Here is a 14,984-nt window from a genome sequence, read left to right as displayed (position 1 = left end):
CAAGTCGACCTATGCGAGTACTGGGGGTTAGGACTTGAACATAAAGTTTGGGGGAACTGTTCAGTACTCTGTCTAATTAATAGTGTCTACTGAGAGAAGTTACATAAATATTTATATATCCAGTGGCTCACTAGATCACTGGAAGAAATGAATGATGGCATTCTATGTATTGATCACTAAGATGTATAAAGGGCAGACAGCTAGGAAAAAGTCTAGGGTACAGGATGGAGCTCAGTGTAGTGTACCTGACTAGCATATGCCAGGCTCTGTGACCAAGCCCCAGCACAGACAAAAACCAAAAATAACGTGTTCCTTTGTATAAAAATTGAAGGGCAAATATGTAAATTTTCTCTAAAGAGACATAGGAAACCATCTCATAGGTTTACCTGCAGAGTGCCCGGTGACTAGAGATTACTAGGTATAAACTGGGCAAGGTCAAGGTTACCCTGAGCTATATAGTTCCAGGCAAGCCTGGAATGCAATGTGAGACCATGTCTCCAAAAAACATAAGAGCAAATTTCAGGACAGGCTCCATAGCTACAAATGGAAACCCTGTTTGAACTGCCCTACCCCCAAAAAAAGAGAAATTTCTATTTCATTTTGAAGTCGGTTTTCTTAGGGTTTCTCTTGCTGTGAAGAGACACCATGACCATGGCAACTCTTATAAAAGAAAACATTTAATTGGGCTGGCTTAACAGTTTTCAGAGGTTTTTTTCCATTTTTGTCATGGCAGGAGGCATGGTGGCATGCAGGCAGACATACTGGAGAAGGAGCTGAGGGTTCTATATCTTGATCTGCAGGCAGTAGAAGAAGACTGCACACTGGGCACAGCTTGAGTATATGAGACCTCAAGGCCCATCCCCACAGTGATACACTTCCTCTGACAAGGCCACACCTCCTAATAGTGCATTCAAACACATGAGTCTATGGGGGCCATTCCTATTCAAACCACCACAGAGGTCAATATGCCATCTTTTCAAAGGAATAAAATCTAGACTTAGGAGATGAACTGTCAAACCAGTACCTAAAGATAGAGCATAGTTAATATATATATATAATATATATAATTATATATATATAATTTTTTTTTGGTTTTTCGAGACAGGGTTTCTCTGTGGTTTTGGAGCCTGTCCTGGAACTAGCTCTTGTAGACCAGGCTGGTCTCGAGCTCACAGAGATCCGCCTGCCTCTGCCTCCTGAGTGCTGGGATTAAAGGCGTGTGCCACCACCGCCCGGCCATAGTTAATATTTTTAAGTAACATTTTTTAAAGATCTGTTTAGCTGGGTGGTAGTGGTGTTTGCCTTTAATTCCAGCACTCAGGAAGCAGAGGCAGGCAGATCTTTATGAGTTTGAAGGCAGCCTGATCCACAGAGCAAGTTCAAGGACAGCCAGGGCTACATAGAGAAACCCTGTTTCCAAACAAAACAAACCTGTTTATGTCTGTGTATCTGCATGATTCTAGGCTAGAAGAGCTGGAGTTATCAGGGTGTTCCTGCATCAGGCTTGTTATGTGGGTGCTGGGATACGAACTCCCAAACTCATGATTGCGCAGCATGCTCTCCTAACCCTTGAGCCCTCTCCGGCTCTAGTCAACATGTTAGTATCATCTTTTTCTGTGTCACAGCTTCTCATGTAGCCCAGGTTGGCCTCAAACTCACTCTGTAGTCTCCACCTCCTAAGTGCTGGGATTTAGGTTTCTCTACTGGGCTGTTGTATGTAATGTTGGCTCTTATTTTCTTTGGAGTTTTTTGAGACTGGGTTTCTCTACAGAACCCTGGCTGTTCTGGAACTCACTATGTAGACTAGGTTGGCTTCAGAGATCTGCCTGCCTTTGCCTCCTGAGTGTGTGTGCATTTGGAAAACAGGCTTCTGAATACTTGTTTTCCAGATGCCAATCCATAAAAATGCTTTTCAAGCCAAAAACTCTGTCCCTCAACTCTATAGTCAAGGTAGAGCCAAGGTACTATTTTGAAGACATGGCAGGAGACCTGCAATCATCTGGTTAGAAGGTCTGGATCTCTCTTAGTTTCATTCCATTTAGGAGACTCTTATGAGCTTTCAGGATGCTATGGCACAAAAAAAGAAAAAAAGTTCACCTTGTGGGCCTGGCTGAGACAGTAAGACTGTTGTTCTGGATATTTCTGCCTCCAAAACCATGGAGACCTGGGTATGACTATCTGTATATGGACTCTGATCCCTGTAATTTTTAATGGATTTAACAACTATTTGGTCTGTACTCAGATATACTTTATTTATCCTTCTGAGATCTCTGATAGTATTAACAGCTAGGACAGTTATAATGTAAGCTTAGCAGCAAAAGGTATCCAGATTCTTCCACAAAGCTATAGCCAACTTGTTAGCTCATTAAAAAATATATTAAGGTCTGAGAATATAAAAGTTCATAAGCCTTAGGGGTCTAAAAAAATAACTTAAGACATAGATACAGATTAAGATACAAAAAATGTTTCTAATTTCCTCCTCCACTCTGATAGTTCTAATAAGCTAATAGAGCAATGACTATTTACTGTGTGGGTCACAAGCTCAAGATTTTGGATCTATTCTGGTTAAAGACATCTCTGTTCAAACCATACATGGTTCTCTGGACACCAGGAAAATATACATGCTTCTAATCAAAATCTGTAGTTTTTGCTAGGGCCCAGAGGTATGAGTCTATTCCTTCTGTTTACAGATGCCCATTATCTGCTCTTTTTCTACAATATGGGCATTTCTTTAAATAAATTTTAATAAAGTTTAAACTTATCTCAACAGGCCTCCACTTGGCTGGCAGACACATTTAAGCATCAGTTGCTGACTATAACCTACTCTGAATGGTGGCGAGCCCTAGACTTCCTGAAAGCTGGTGTGGACCAGTCTGGCTCATATGAACATAAATGCTCCCTGTGCCTTCAATGGAGTCTGATGAGTGCCCCATTGCCCAAATTTCCTCCCTATCTTTGGCTAGCCTTTCAACATACTTGGGCCCGGATAACAATGCCCCAATGTCAGCTTGAAGTAGTTGCGAAAAGGAACATGTTGTCCCATGACCACTGCCCAAAATAGGTTAAAAGGCTGATACAAGGGGAAACTCCCTGGAATGGGGCACAGGACAACTACCTATAGTGCCTGTTAATATACTAGGTCCAGGGTTGTCAATTAATTTAAGTAGTTCCACGCCTCCTTAAAACCAGGGGCAAGCAGGACCCAAGACTGGATCCTGTCATAGGTGCTTGTGAAGGGGGAAATGTGGGGGCCAGCCATGATAAGCTAAGTATGGGCAGGTTATCCAAAGGAAGTTCTTTACTTCCAACCATTATCACCTGTCAGAGTAGAACTCGGCCATCCCTAAATTTAATAGATGCTTGAGTCTCAGTAGTTTGCCCTGAGGCAATGCCTGGTTGCAGGAGGAACCACAAACTGAGAATACCCAACCTCCACCCAAGAACAGACCATTCAAAGGAAATACCTGGCATTCTAAGCGCTACAGATAGAGACACCTGCCAGTGAACATTCGTCAGGATACCCCTAGACAAATGTCAGCCAATCGGGGCTCTTAAAACCTCAGAAACCCTTCACCCCCACCTTTACTACTATAAAACTATTCTAAATGAGCTTCGGGCCCTCCAGTTATCTCAATACCTTGGACATGCTGAGAGACCGAGTTTGCAAACTAGATTAAAATAAAGGCTCCTTGCTTTTACGAATGGGACTTGTTTCCTTGTTGGCTTTTGCGGGGACTTCACGGATTTGGGCATTACAGGCACTACCTTTTTTTTTTTTAAAGATTTATTATTTTATATGTTTGTGGTTTGCCTGTATGTATGTGGGTGCTGGGAATAAAATCCAGGACATCGAAAGAGCAACAAGCGTTCGTAATCACTAACCAACGTTCCAGTCCGGCACTACCATTTTACAGGTGAGGGCAGACTGATCAGCAGGACCGCTCCATCACCGGGAGAGCAGTCTCTCCTAAAGGTTATCACATCATTAAAGCCTCGGCCACACCCCTCAACCCCACAGCCTGGTTATCTTCGGGCAGAACGCAGAGGTTTCGCGCCGGTCGGTAGGACAGTGAACCTCTGCAGCTGGGACACTTGCACCCGAGTGCAGGACGGTCCAGAGCAACAATGGCGATGACCAGGAAGAAGCTGGAGCCGGACCTTATTCCGCCCGACAGAGCCCGCCGGTAGGGTAGCAGAGATCCTTTCTTCGCAACTCGCTCCGTCTTGGCCCCGCCCCTGCCTGAGCCACGCCTCTTGGTCACGGCCCTGCCGCGTAGCGTCGTTTTCCACCAAGCGGGCGCTTTGCTTCCCCTCAGACACGCCCCTTCGGCGGAGCCGTTCCCCACCGTAGAGCGCATGCTCCGTCTTAGCATCACCTCTGCTCCGCCGCAGAGCGCCTCTCTCCACCAGGAGGCGCTCACCCCGCCCTCGCCCGTTGGCGCACCCTAAGACCCCGCCCCCGCGCCGCGGAGCTCCTTCTCTTTGGCTGGGGCCCTCCCGCCTTTCTAACTCCGCCCCCTACGTAGCCCCGCCTCTTACACGCCCCCGGAGCGCACGCCCCGCCCCTCGGCTGTGGCCGCTCGGCCTCGGCGGCAGCGCGCGAAGGTAGGAGCTCGCGCCGCGCGTGCGCGGGGCGGGGACGGGGCGGGCGCGCCTGGCTAAGGAGGCGGGCTGGAGTTGTGTGGGTGTCCTGGGGTCTCTAAGCTCCACGGGCGACCCCGCCGGGCTGGGCTGGACCAGGTCTGGGCGGGAAGGGAAGGCAACGGAGGTGCGTACCCACCGGAGTCTCCCGCCACGGGCCCGGGGCCTATGGCCCAGCAGCCTCTCACCGGGTCTTCTCGCTCCGCTGGGCGCAGCCGTCGACGACGACGGTCACCCAAAGCCTCACGCCGATGCTCGCGGCCTCCCTAGAGCCAGGCCCGGCCCCACGCACCTCCGTGGGAACTTTCTCTTTTTAGCCGATCTCGGGGGAAAGGCTCTCCATAGTGCACACGAGCAAACTGGGGCCCGGCGCAGTCCCTGGGCGGTCCAGCATGGTGAGGCCCCAGAAGCCTGTGCGGAGAGATTGGGGCTTCCACTTAGGGGTTCTCAGGATGGGTCCAGCCAGTGGCTCTGGAACTGGCATTTGGAGAGACCGCTCAGGTTTTTTGCGAACTCAAATCTGAAGGAATGTTTGTTCTTCCCCACCCCACATCTGCCCAGCTCCCTGGGGACCCGACTTGTCTGGAGAGTTAGGACCCTTAGGGAGAGGCGTTGGAAGTACCCGCTGTCTTCTTCCAATTTCCTGTTTTCTGGTTGAGCTCACAAATAATTCTTGTCATTTGCAGCCCCCATCCCCTCCAGGCGTGAGTCCTGCTCGCGCGGGGGGGGGGGGAGTGTCTTCTGAGGGTAGGATTTCTGGACCCCGGGTGTCTGGACCTGGGTTCCCTGCTGTCTTGTGATTTCCCAGCTGTGTAGCATGACTGAGATTTATGCAACACCCAACCAAAGTTAAGGAGATTATTCTACTCCCCCACCCCCATTTAGTTTTCTTTTTAGGGTATCTCAAAATTACTTCATTTAAGACAATTTTTTAGAGCAGGATGGTTGTTGGCTCACACCTTTTGTTCCAGCACTTGGGAGGCAGAGGCAGGTGGACCTCTGTTGAGTTTGAGACCAGCCTGGTCTACAGAGATCGTTCCGGGACAGCCAGGGATATGCAGAGAAATCCTGTCTCAAAAACAAAACAAAACAACCAACCCAAAAATTTTTAGAGATTTACATATACATAAAAAGGTTTGAGGGGACAGGCCCCATATCAAAACATAATGCAATCTTGCTTCCTACTTCAATTGCCCACATCGCCGGTAGTAGCTTTATACATTTTTCGTGTGCTGTGATTAGTCACAGGAAGTTAGGCACGGGTCACTTGTGGCATTGACTCAGAAGTTTTAGATTTTCACATTAGAGTTGCTCATCTCGGTGTTCATTCATTAACAACTGTTTGTAGAGCTTTGGGCGCTAGGCTCGGTGGAGGTGGTAATGTACAGTGCTCTGGGTAGAGAGGGTGCTATGCCCAGATCACGGAACTAACTAGAAGACAGAGTCCTGTATGTAAAATATGTAAAATCAAAGAGCCTTTATTCTTTTTTTTTAAATATTTATTTATTTATTATGTATACAATATTCTGTGTTTATGCCTGCAGGCCAGAAGGGGCACCAGACCCCATTACAGATGGTTGTGAGCCACCATGTGGTTGCTGGGAATTGAACTCAGGACCTTTGGAAGAGCAGGCAATGCTCTTAACCTCTGAGCCATCTCTCCAGCCCCCAAGAGCCTTTATTCTTAAACCAGTTTGCAAACTCGGTCTCTCCATCTGTCTAAATATTGGAGTGATCGGAATGCCCTGAGCTCAGTGGGGTTGGGTTTTTGTAGTAGCAAAGGTAGGGGTGAGGGATTTCTAAGATTCAGAACTCCCAATTAGCTGACATGTTCCCAGTGGAAGTTTTCTTCTTTCAGATAACTGTAGCTTGTGTCAAGTTGACATAAAACTAGTCAGCACACCTACCCTGTATTCACATAGGTGCCAGGGATCAGAGCACCAGGCTCTTGTGGAAAGTGCTTTGTCTACTGAAGCACCTCCTTTAGATTTATTTATTTTATTTCATGTGTATGAGTGTTTGCATGCATGTCTGCATAACATATGCATGCCTGGTGCCTTCAGAAGCCAGAAGGCATCAGATCCCCCGGGAACTGTAGTTAGGTGTGTTCTGGGAATTGAACATGGGTCCTTTGGAAGAACAGCCAGTGTTTTTAACCACTGCACCATCTCTTTTTTTTTTTTTTTTTTTTTTTCGAGACAGGGTTTCTCTGTGGCTTTGGAGCCTGTCCTGGAACTAGCTCTGTAGACCAGGCTGGTCTCGAACTCACAGAGATCCGCCTGCCTCTGCCTCCCAAGTGCTGGGATTAAAGGCGTGCGCCACCATCGCCCGGCTTGCACCATCTCTTAATGTAGTCCAGATTGGCCTCACACACAAGATTCTTCAGCCTTTACTTCCAAAGTGCTGAGATTACTAACTTAAACCACCACGTCTGGCCTCAACTCACACTTGTGATATAAGTAAACTACAGTGTTGAGAAAACATTAATCCCTCTGACCTAATTCCCTCTTAAAGGTCCCATCACCTCTCCATTCTTAACACTGGGAACCAGATTTCACCATGAGTTTGGGAGGGGACAAACCACATTAGAACTGCAGCAGGTGATGCTGTAGCAATTAGATTCCTATGACCAATTTGGTGGGCCTTCCTTCCTCCTTCCCTCTTTCCCTCCTTTTTTCTTCTCTTCTTCCTCCCTTCCTCCCTTGGCTACCTACCTGAGACTTGGAAGGAAGCTGCAACTATCAGGGCAGAGCATATCCACAGAATTTATCAATGCTGTCTCAGGATCTGTGGGGGGGAATTTTTGGGAGAGCCAAGGGTTGGTATTACCTAGTGTCCAGGGTCTGGCATCCTGCCCCTTTCACTCAATCTCTTAGGACAGCAGCTTGTGGGAGACACAGAATAATTCTGTTCCATTCTTCAAGCATATCTGTGATCTCATCTGTGCTGAGCTGGGCATCCTGGCCCAGGGTGACTGAGGCGCCCTTTGGCCGGGTGATGATGCAGCCTGGAGGAGTTCTGTGGTGGTTCTTCGGAAGGAGGGCAGGGCTGAGTGGCAGCTCTGTGCTCATGGGTGTAGGTTTGCTGAAATCTGGATTTCTGTCATAGCAGCTTGGTGACACTTAAACCTTCTTGGTGTGGTGTACCTTGCTTCCTGCATTTTCATTTGCAGGACAAATTCTGTATTTGGAAAGGAGAGATCCAGTTTGGATTAATGTGCATATATGCAATACCTGCTGCATCCCTGGGTCTGACCTGGATACAGCCCCAGGTCTTGAGGTGCAAGAAGCCTGGCATTGCCCTTTAGGTATTTGGGGAGGTTGCTTGGTCTAAGTGGGGTGGTCTTCAGACTTACACTTCTGCACAGTGTGCCACCTTGAATAGGTGAGACACCCATGCACCCACCCCTCTGAGCCTCATTTTGCTCATCTGGAAATGGGCTGATGTGAGGATTTGATGAGCTCAAGTGGACCCGCCCTAAAACCAAGGGACCTGGAGAGCAGGAACTGGCAGATGGTGTTAATGTGAGCTGTGAGCTTGCCTTCCCTCACCTCCCTGCTTCCAGCACATTTTAATCCCCACAGTGACCCTCTTCCTGTTTACAGAGGAGGGGACAGCCAAGAAGAGGTAATTTATCCAGGGATATACTGCTAACACATAGTGCCAAGCAACTCCAGGCTCTAACCATGGTGCCACACAGCCTCCTTGCTGTAGGGAGGGAAACTGTTCAGACTTAGGCCCACAGTGTGCATGTTGAGTTTTCCAAAAAATGAAAACAGTGCTTACCCAGTGTTCAGGGTGTGAACTGGTTGCCCTGCTGTGTGCTGCTGATGGGCAGACATTTTGCTCCAGACAGCTCAAGAGGCAAGCACCAATAGTATCGGCTCTTACACAGGAGGATGCTAGGATACAGCTGGGGGTGGGACTTGGAGGGGCTCGGTTCCTAGTGTTGTCCGAGCCCCTGCTTTCTTCGTTTCTAACCTGTAGTGCACAAACATCTGCCCAGCGAGCTGTGGATGTGTTCTGAGCAAGCCATGTGAGTCCGTTCCGGGTCATGGAAGATGCTCTATAGACTGGGGACTCTGGCCTTTCCCACCTCCAGCAGCTGGGCTTGGAAGGCTACAGAACCCACAGCCTGGGGAGAGTGGAGGTAGCGGGAAGTACTGTCCTCTTTCTTCCCACCTTCCATTCCTCTTTCCCTCTTTGCTCTGCTCTCTTCTTGCCTCTGTGCTGGCTGGGCTTCAGGGCTGCTTCTGCCCACTCTTCTCCTGTATCTCTGCTTCTCTCAGCTCTCCTCCTCTCCCATCTGAGCCCTCCCCACCCCCTACATGGTCACGTGGGGGCAGCGGCGGATTTAAGCTTAATCTGCCGGGCGCTCAGCCCAGCAGCCTGGCATTGTTAGTGTGTTGTTAGTAGCTGAGCTGATCTTGGTACTTTGGGGAGGAGGGCTGTGGGATACCCACAGACCCCCCCCTCCATGAACCTAGGGCTGGCAGAATCCCTGCAGCCCCAACTGGCATTGGAGATTGTGATCCAGGTGGGTCCTAAGTGCTGTGTCTACCCTGTCTAGAGCAGGACAGAGCAAGATAACTGACCTACTAGGAGCAGTGAGAGGTGGGTGAACTGAGGGAGGTGTGGCGCTGGTATACAGGAGCCGCAATTTGCAGCTCCCAGGGGCTGCATAGGCTAACTGCTAGGATTCCCTAATCCTAGTGCACAGTAGTGGGGGGAAGGGCCTCTCATGGATTTTAGGGATTACTGGCCTCTGGCACAGCTAGATCCTCCTTACCTATGGTGGGAACTGGGCTGAAACCCCGCCAACAGCCTGTGCTGCCTCCAGTGTGGTGTCTGAGTTACTGTGGGCTTGGTTTACCTGAAGGGTCCTGCCTAGAGCACAGACCTAGGTGAGACTCCCAGCAGGAGCTCTTTTCAGTTTACCCTTCAGGCATCAGCTTCATCTTCTGAGTTCTCTAGGACTTGGGCCATAGGACTTGTCCAAACACTGTCCTCCCACAGACTCTGGAGAGCTGTAGCCTGAGACCAGACCAAGAGAAGAGCCTGAGTGTGCAGAACCCAGCCCAGGACTCCCAGGGTGCCATCCTGCCAGTCTGTATCAGGGAGATCATCACCCGCAACCTTTCTCAGCCTGAGAGCCCAGGTGCCACTCCCTACCCTGTCTAGGGTTCCTTCTCTCGCTGTCTTCCTCATTAGCAATAGATAGATAGTTCTCTCTCTCTCTCTCTCTCTCTCTCTCTCTCTCTCTCTCTCTCTCTCTCTCTGTGTGTGTGTGTGTGGCACATGCACACATGTGCAGATGTGTTTCCTATGAGCACAAGGACATCAAAGGAGGGCACTGGGTTCCTGCAGTATCACTCTCCACCTATTCCAGCAGGGTCTCTCACTCAGCCTGAAGCTAGGCTGGCAGCCAGTAAATCCTGCTGATTCTCCTGTCTCTTCCCCACATAGCTCTTGGATTACAGGTACTTGAGCGGCCGAACCCAGCTTTGTGCATGGGTGCTGGGATTTGAACTTAGATATTCAATCTTGTGTAGTAAGGACTGAGCCATGTCCCCAGTCCTCTCCCTACTTCTTGAATACACATAGGGGGTTAGGCACAGCCTAACCTGTGATGGATGGATCTACTGCACAGAGGAGGAAATGGAGGCTGAGATGCAATGCACCCAGACTTATTTTATTTATTCCCCATGTGGCACAGCTAGGGGAGAAGGAGGGGCACACCCTCCCTGCTCCCTGCTTCAGATTTGAACACCAAATACTGTATTTCCTATCAGGGATGGTGTGAGCTGTCTGAGGCTGAGATTACATGGGGAGGCAACTCAGTTCAGACCAAGTTCCTGCAAAGGCCTGATGGCTTGAGCACAAAAGCTGATGGCCGCAGTTGGTCCTGGTATGTGGCATGCATGACCTGATTATGTAGCCTGCCTGAGTGCCTAGCCACTTAGTAGGTGGTGTGGGGCACTGGCAGCTGTTCTGCTGGTGATTTTTGGGTCCCTGCTACAATCTGCTTTTGATTCCAGGTCAGGGTTGGGCTATCTCCTTGAGTGGAACAGGGATGCTGAGACTCCCCAGAATAGGGGAGACTTAACAAACCACCCCAAAACTAGAAGGCCTGCAGTGTGTGTCCATGTTTTCAGGGTCAAAGTAGAGCACACAGGGAGGGGTGTTCTGCTCTGGCCTTTATTTCTCTCTGCTTCCTCTTCCCAAGCTAACCTCTACTGTCTTAAACTCTGGGTATGAGAAACTGGGCATGATGGAACTCATCTGAAATCTAGCACTAGAGGGGCAGAGGGTTCCACGGCAGCCTAGGCTGCGTAGGCTGTGTTACTTCAAAAAACAAGAAAATAAAGCAAAGTTATGAGAAGCCCTGACTTCGAGTAAGGCTTGACCACTTTCCTGGCATGATTGGATCACTGTTCTACCCATTTAACAGATGAATAAAATTGAGGTCCTGAGGAGAATAGTCCTCAGAAAAGGAGGGAGCAAGAATTCAGAGCTTCGGCTGGGTAATGGTGGCACACGCCTTTAATCCCAGCACTTGGGAAGCAGAGACAGGCGGATCTCCGTGAGTTTGAAGCCAGCCTGGTCTACCAAGTGAGTTCCAGGACAGGCTCCAAAGCTACAGAGAACCCCTGTCTCGGAAAAAAAAAAAAAATCAGAGCTTCATGTCCCCGGCGTGGGTATAGGAAAACTTTCTCTTGACTCCTAGCTAGAGCCTTCCTCCTGCATGTTCTGGGGAAGTGGCCACACTGGCTGTAACTGTTTCTATACAACTCTAGCTCTTGATGTCTCTTGCTAACTTTCCCGTTCCTCAGCTCTCTTGGACCCCAGGTGCTGCAGCCACACACACACACACAGGGTCCTCCCAGGGCTCTGGCCCATCATCTTGTCCCAGAAATGAGTAGAACACCCATTGGGGTTGGTGCCCCTCCGCACTAGACAGAAATCAACCTCAGCTCCTTGTCCTTGGTCAGCCCCTCTCCAGGTCCCAGAGATGGCTTCCCTGCTGTCACTGCAGGAGGAGAACCAGCTGCTGCAGCAGGAGCTGTCTCGTGTGGAGGACCTGCTGGCCCAGAGTCGTGCTGAGCGTGATGAACTTGCTATCAAGTACAATGCCGTCAGTGAGAGGGTGGGTGCTCCTGGGGCCAGGCTTGGGTGGGTAGGGGGATGTCCTGACCAGGCCCACTGACCATGTAAGGATGGGCATCTGGTTCAGACTGCAGCTCTGCCAGCTGGAATGGCCATGAACTCCTGGTGCCCTGGGGGAGCTGATGGTGGAAGGTTGAGAGGAGTTGAGTGAAGGATGAAGTGTGAGGGCAGATGATGAGGACAATAGTTGTAATAGTAGCCACCATGGGCCGAGTGTGGTGGTACACACCTTTAATCCCAGCACTCACGAGGCAGGGCAGTGGATCTCAGTGAGTTTGAGGCCAGCCTGGTCTACAAAGCAAGTTCCAGAACAGCCAGGGATACACAGAGAAACCTGTCTTGAAAAACAGACAAACAAAATAAATAAAAAGATATGCCTACTATATTCCAAAAATATGCTGAGTCCTTTATATTTAGTATACCAAAGTTTGTAGCATTATAATAACCATTTAACCTAGGAGAAATATCCATTTATCCTAGAGGAGAGAGAGAGAAAGCCCCATGCCTTGTGACACACAGCCAGTTAAGACTTCCAGTGTCCTGGCTCCCAGGCTAGGACTATATATTGCCTTTGTTTGGGGGCTGTGCAGAGAGCCTGCCAGCTCCTGTAGCATCCATTGTGTGCTAGTGGGAAGCCCTGTCTGTATGGAGCCCTGTGTGTTGTCTTGTGTGTGTTCTGTACTGAATTCTGTACACCCTCTTGTTATGGAGTGTGCCCATGTCTTGATACTGCCTGCTCAGACAAGCCTCTGACTTGTTGGGGCTTGCCAAGTAGCCAAGAGGGGGCCCTATTGTGGTCCCCTAGCTTTGAGGACACTACAGAATTCATTTCTTGGAGTCTGCAGGGGTTCAGAGACAAGGTGGCAGGAGTACTAGGTTGGTACTGTTGATGCGCCAGAATCAGCCTCCTGCTGGGTAGACCCTTCTTGGCCCAGGGTACAGTGCCAGTCCCCTGGGGACTGCCTCTCAGGTGCCAGTTTCAACAACTGAAGCTCACACTGCTCCCTGATTGACAAGGAAGGGAAGGAGAGGTGGGTGAGACATAGCTATTGGGGGGGGGTGTCTGTAGTGGGGGCTGAGGAGTTGTGCCCTCATATATTGGCACAAATTGCCTGGATTTTTTAATTGTTCTGTGTCTGAGAGAGTTTGGGTGAGAACCTACCTGGAGGCAGAGATTGAATAAAAAATAACCTTGAAGGCCTTTCATGGAGGGGGAGGGTCCTGAGTGGATAAGAACCCAGTGATCACCTTATTACAGATGGAGAAACTGAAGTCCACAGAGGAGCATGCTAGACCCAAGGTCAGTGGTAAAGCTGGACAGGGACCACTGGTCCAGGGATATGGATGTGGTTGTATGACACATTCCCTGATACTCACTTCAACCTGTGCCTACAGGTGACAGGTGCCCTGTGGCCACACTGGCAAGGTAGACTAGGTTGGGGACATTTAGGTGAAGTTGTTCTCATCCTTCAAACCCCACGTCCTCCCTGGGGTAGGGAGTGGAACAAGTCAGGATTCATGCTCTGTTCTTTGGATGTCCTGTGGAGAAGCTGAGGCAGGACTACCAGAAGCTACCTCCTGAGTATAGTGTACCTCAGTATTCCCAAGAAGCAGGGGTACGGCAAGGTAGGTGGGAAAGAGGCAGTGGCATTATCCCTTGGCTCTAAAGAACAGATTCCCTGAGTTTCCTCAGTGTCCATGGCAACCTGGGCTTAGTCATTAATGGGGCAGGAGAGCAGCAGTTGCTAAGGGAGACAATAAACTACTTTCATCCGTTCTTGTGGAAGCCTCCTTTCCACTGAAATTGCAAGTTACACTGAAAGGCTATTTTGTAGAGGGCAGAGCTGTGGAGAGAGGTGAGGTATGGCCTGCAGTAGCTGGCACTAAGCACTGGGGAAACGGGTGGAGTCCCTAGTAACTGGCCAGAGCCCCTCCACACCAGGAGCCAATAGCACTGGGGTCACTCGAATGTGCAAAGCACATACAATGCAAGCCACAAATCGACCCCACATAGAACACAGCACATAGAAACAAACCCATCCTATGGATACACTCAGACTCATGGTCTATATGTAGCCAGACACCACACTGTCCTGCCCTGGCACAGAGCAACACCCTGGTGGACAATCCCACCACCTCTGCATATAGTAATCAACCGCACAGTGCACTATATGCATCCCCTGGCTGCACACAGACAGCAAAAGGACAGAAGCCAGCAAGGGCCAACCGTCAGCCCACAAAGGCACTCACACATGCACTAGTCACTACCATTACCTGTGACCCAAGGAGCCCAGACTCTTCCCCAGGCCCCCAATTTACATCATGCCCACACCTCCCTGGCATACACAGACACACAAGCACATGTCCTGGTACATACTGGGCATAATGCCTGCACCACCCCATAGACCATGTCCAGATGCACCCAGTGCATTCAGAGCATGCGGGGTTCCGTGTGGAGACATGGCTAACCACAACCCACTCTGATGCATGGGCTATGTGACATGTAGGCTCTGTTCACCTCTCTGCTTGCTTGGGCTTTATGTAGCCATTTGCCACAGACTCAGAGAATGTTCCTATTGCCACTCCCTTAGCAACCTTAGCCTGTGTTCTTCAACTCACAGTACAGCCCCCATGCGGCTGTGCTGACTCCTCCCTGCTGGTGTCATCCCAACCGGCACAGTCGCACTACCCACCAGCATTGCTGAGAGTGGCTGTCAGAGCAGCTTCCAAGTACACTAAGCTAGTGCAGTCCTGGAGTGCCACTGATCTGGCCTGGACCCCAGGTTAGTGTGGGTAAGAAAAGTCTCCCCTCCTGTTGGCTTTCCTATGACTGGTAGTCCTACACTTGTGTGTGTGTGTGTGTGTGTGTTTGAGGACCTTGCTGGTCAGCCTGGGTGCTTGGGAGATGGATGGTAAGTGTGCGTTGACATCAGTCAGCTAGACTGGGATCATCCATTGGTTGTCCTCAGACCCTGTGTGTTCATGACCTTAAGTCAGTCCTTCCTCCCTCAACCTGTTTCCCTGACAGCCAGAAGCTGAGGAATCCTAGGAAAAGTAGCCAGGACAACCAGGCACCTGAACAGGGTTGAGAGGGCTATTGGACAGGCCTCCTCTGTGTGCCCATGGGGTCTGAGGGTGGCACACTACACAATACCTGGAGAGGAGGAAGCTGGACG

General features: G+C 49.9%; 1 protein-coding gene across 3 annotated transcripts in view; it reads left to right on the top strand.

Moving 5' to 3' along the window:
* Nucleotides 1-4,530: 4,530 nt before the first annotated feature.
* Nucleotides 4,531-14,984, top strand: part of Crocc (ciliary rootlet coiled-coil, rootletin) — a 44,871-nt gene continuing 34,417 nt past the window's right edge. Inside the window, exons 1-3 of one of the 3 annotated variants that reach the window (XM_075945101.1) lie at nucleotides 9,055-9,178; nucleotides 9,658-9,799; nucleotides 11,634-11,788. In XM_075945101.1, the coding sequence (XP_075801216.1) occupies nucleotides 9,119-9,178; nucleotides 9,658-9,799; nucleotides 11,634-11,788 (357 nt within the window). In that variant the 5' untranslated portion in view covers nucleotides 9,055-9,118. Of the gene's footprint in view, nucleotides 4,606-9,054; nucleotides 9,179-9,657; nucleotides 9,800-11,633; nucleotides 11,789-14,492; nucleotides 14,592-14,984 lie in introns of those variants that run through there. The other 2 variants (XM_075945102.1, XM_075945103.1) reach the window with 2 other exon arrangements.

Source organism: Microtus pennsylvanicus, chromosome 13 (assembly GCF_037038515.1).
Source record: "Microtus pennsylvanicus isolate mMicPen1 chromosome 13, mMicPen1.hap1, whole genome shotgun sequence".
NCBI lineage: Eukaryota > Metazoa > Chordata > Mammalia > Rodentia > Cricetidae > Microtus > Microtus pennsylvanicus.
This window is presented reverse-complemented; position numbering and strand designations above follow the sequence as displayed.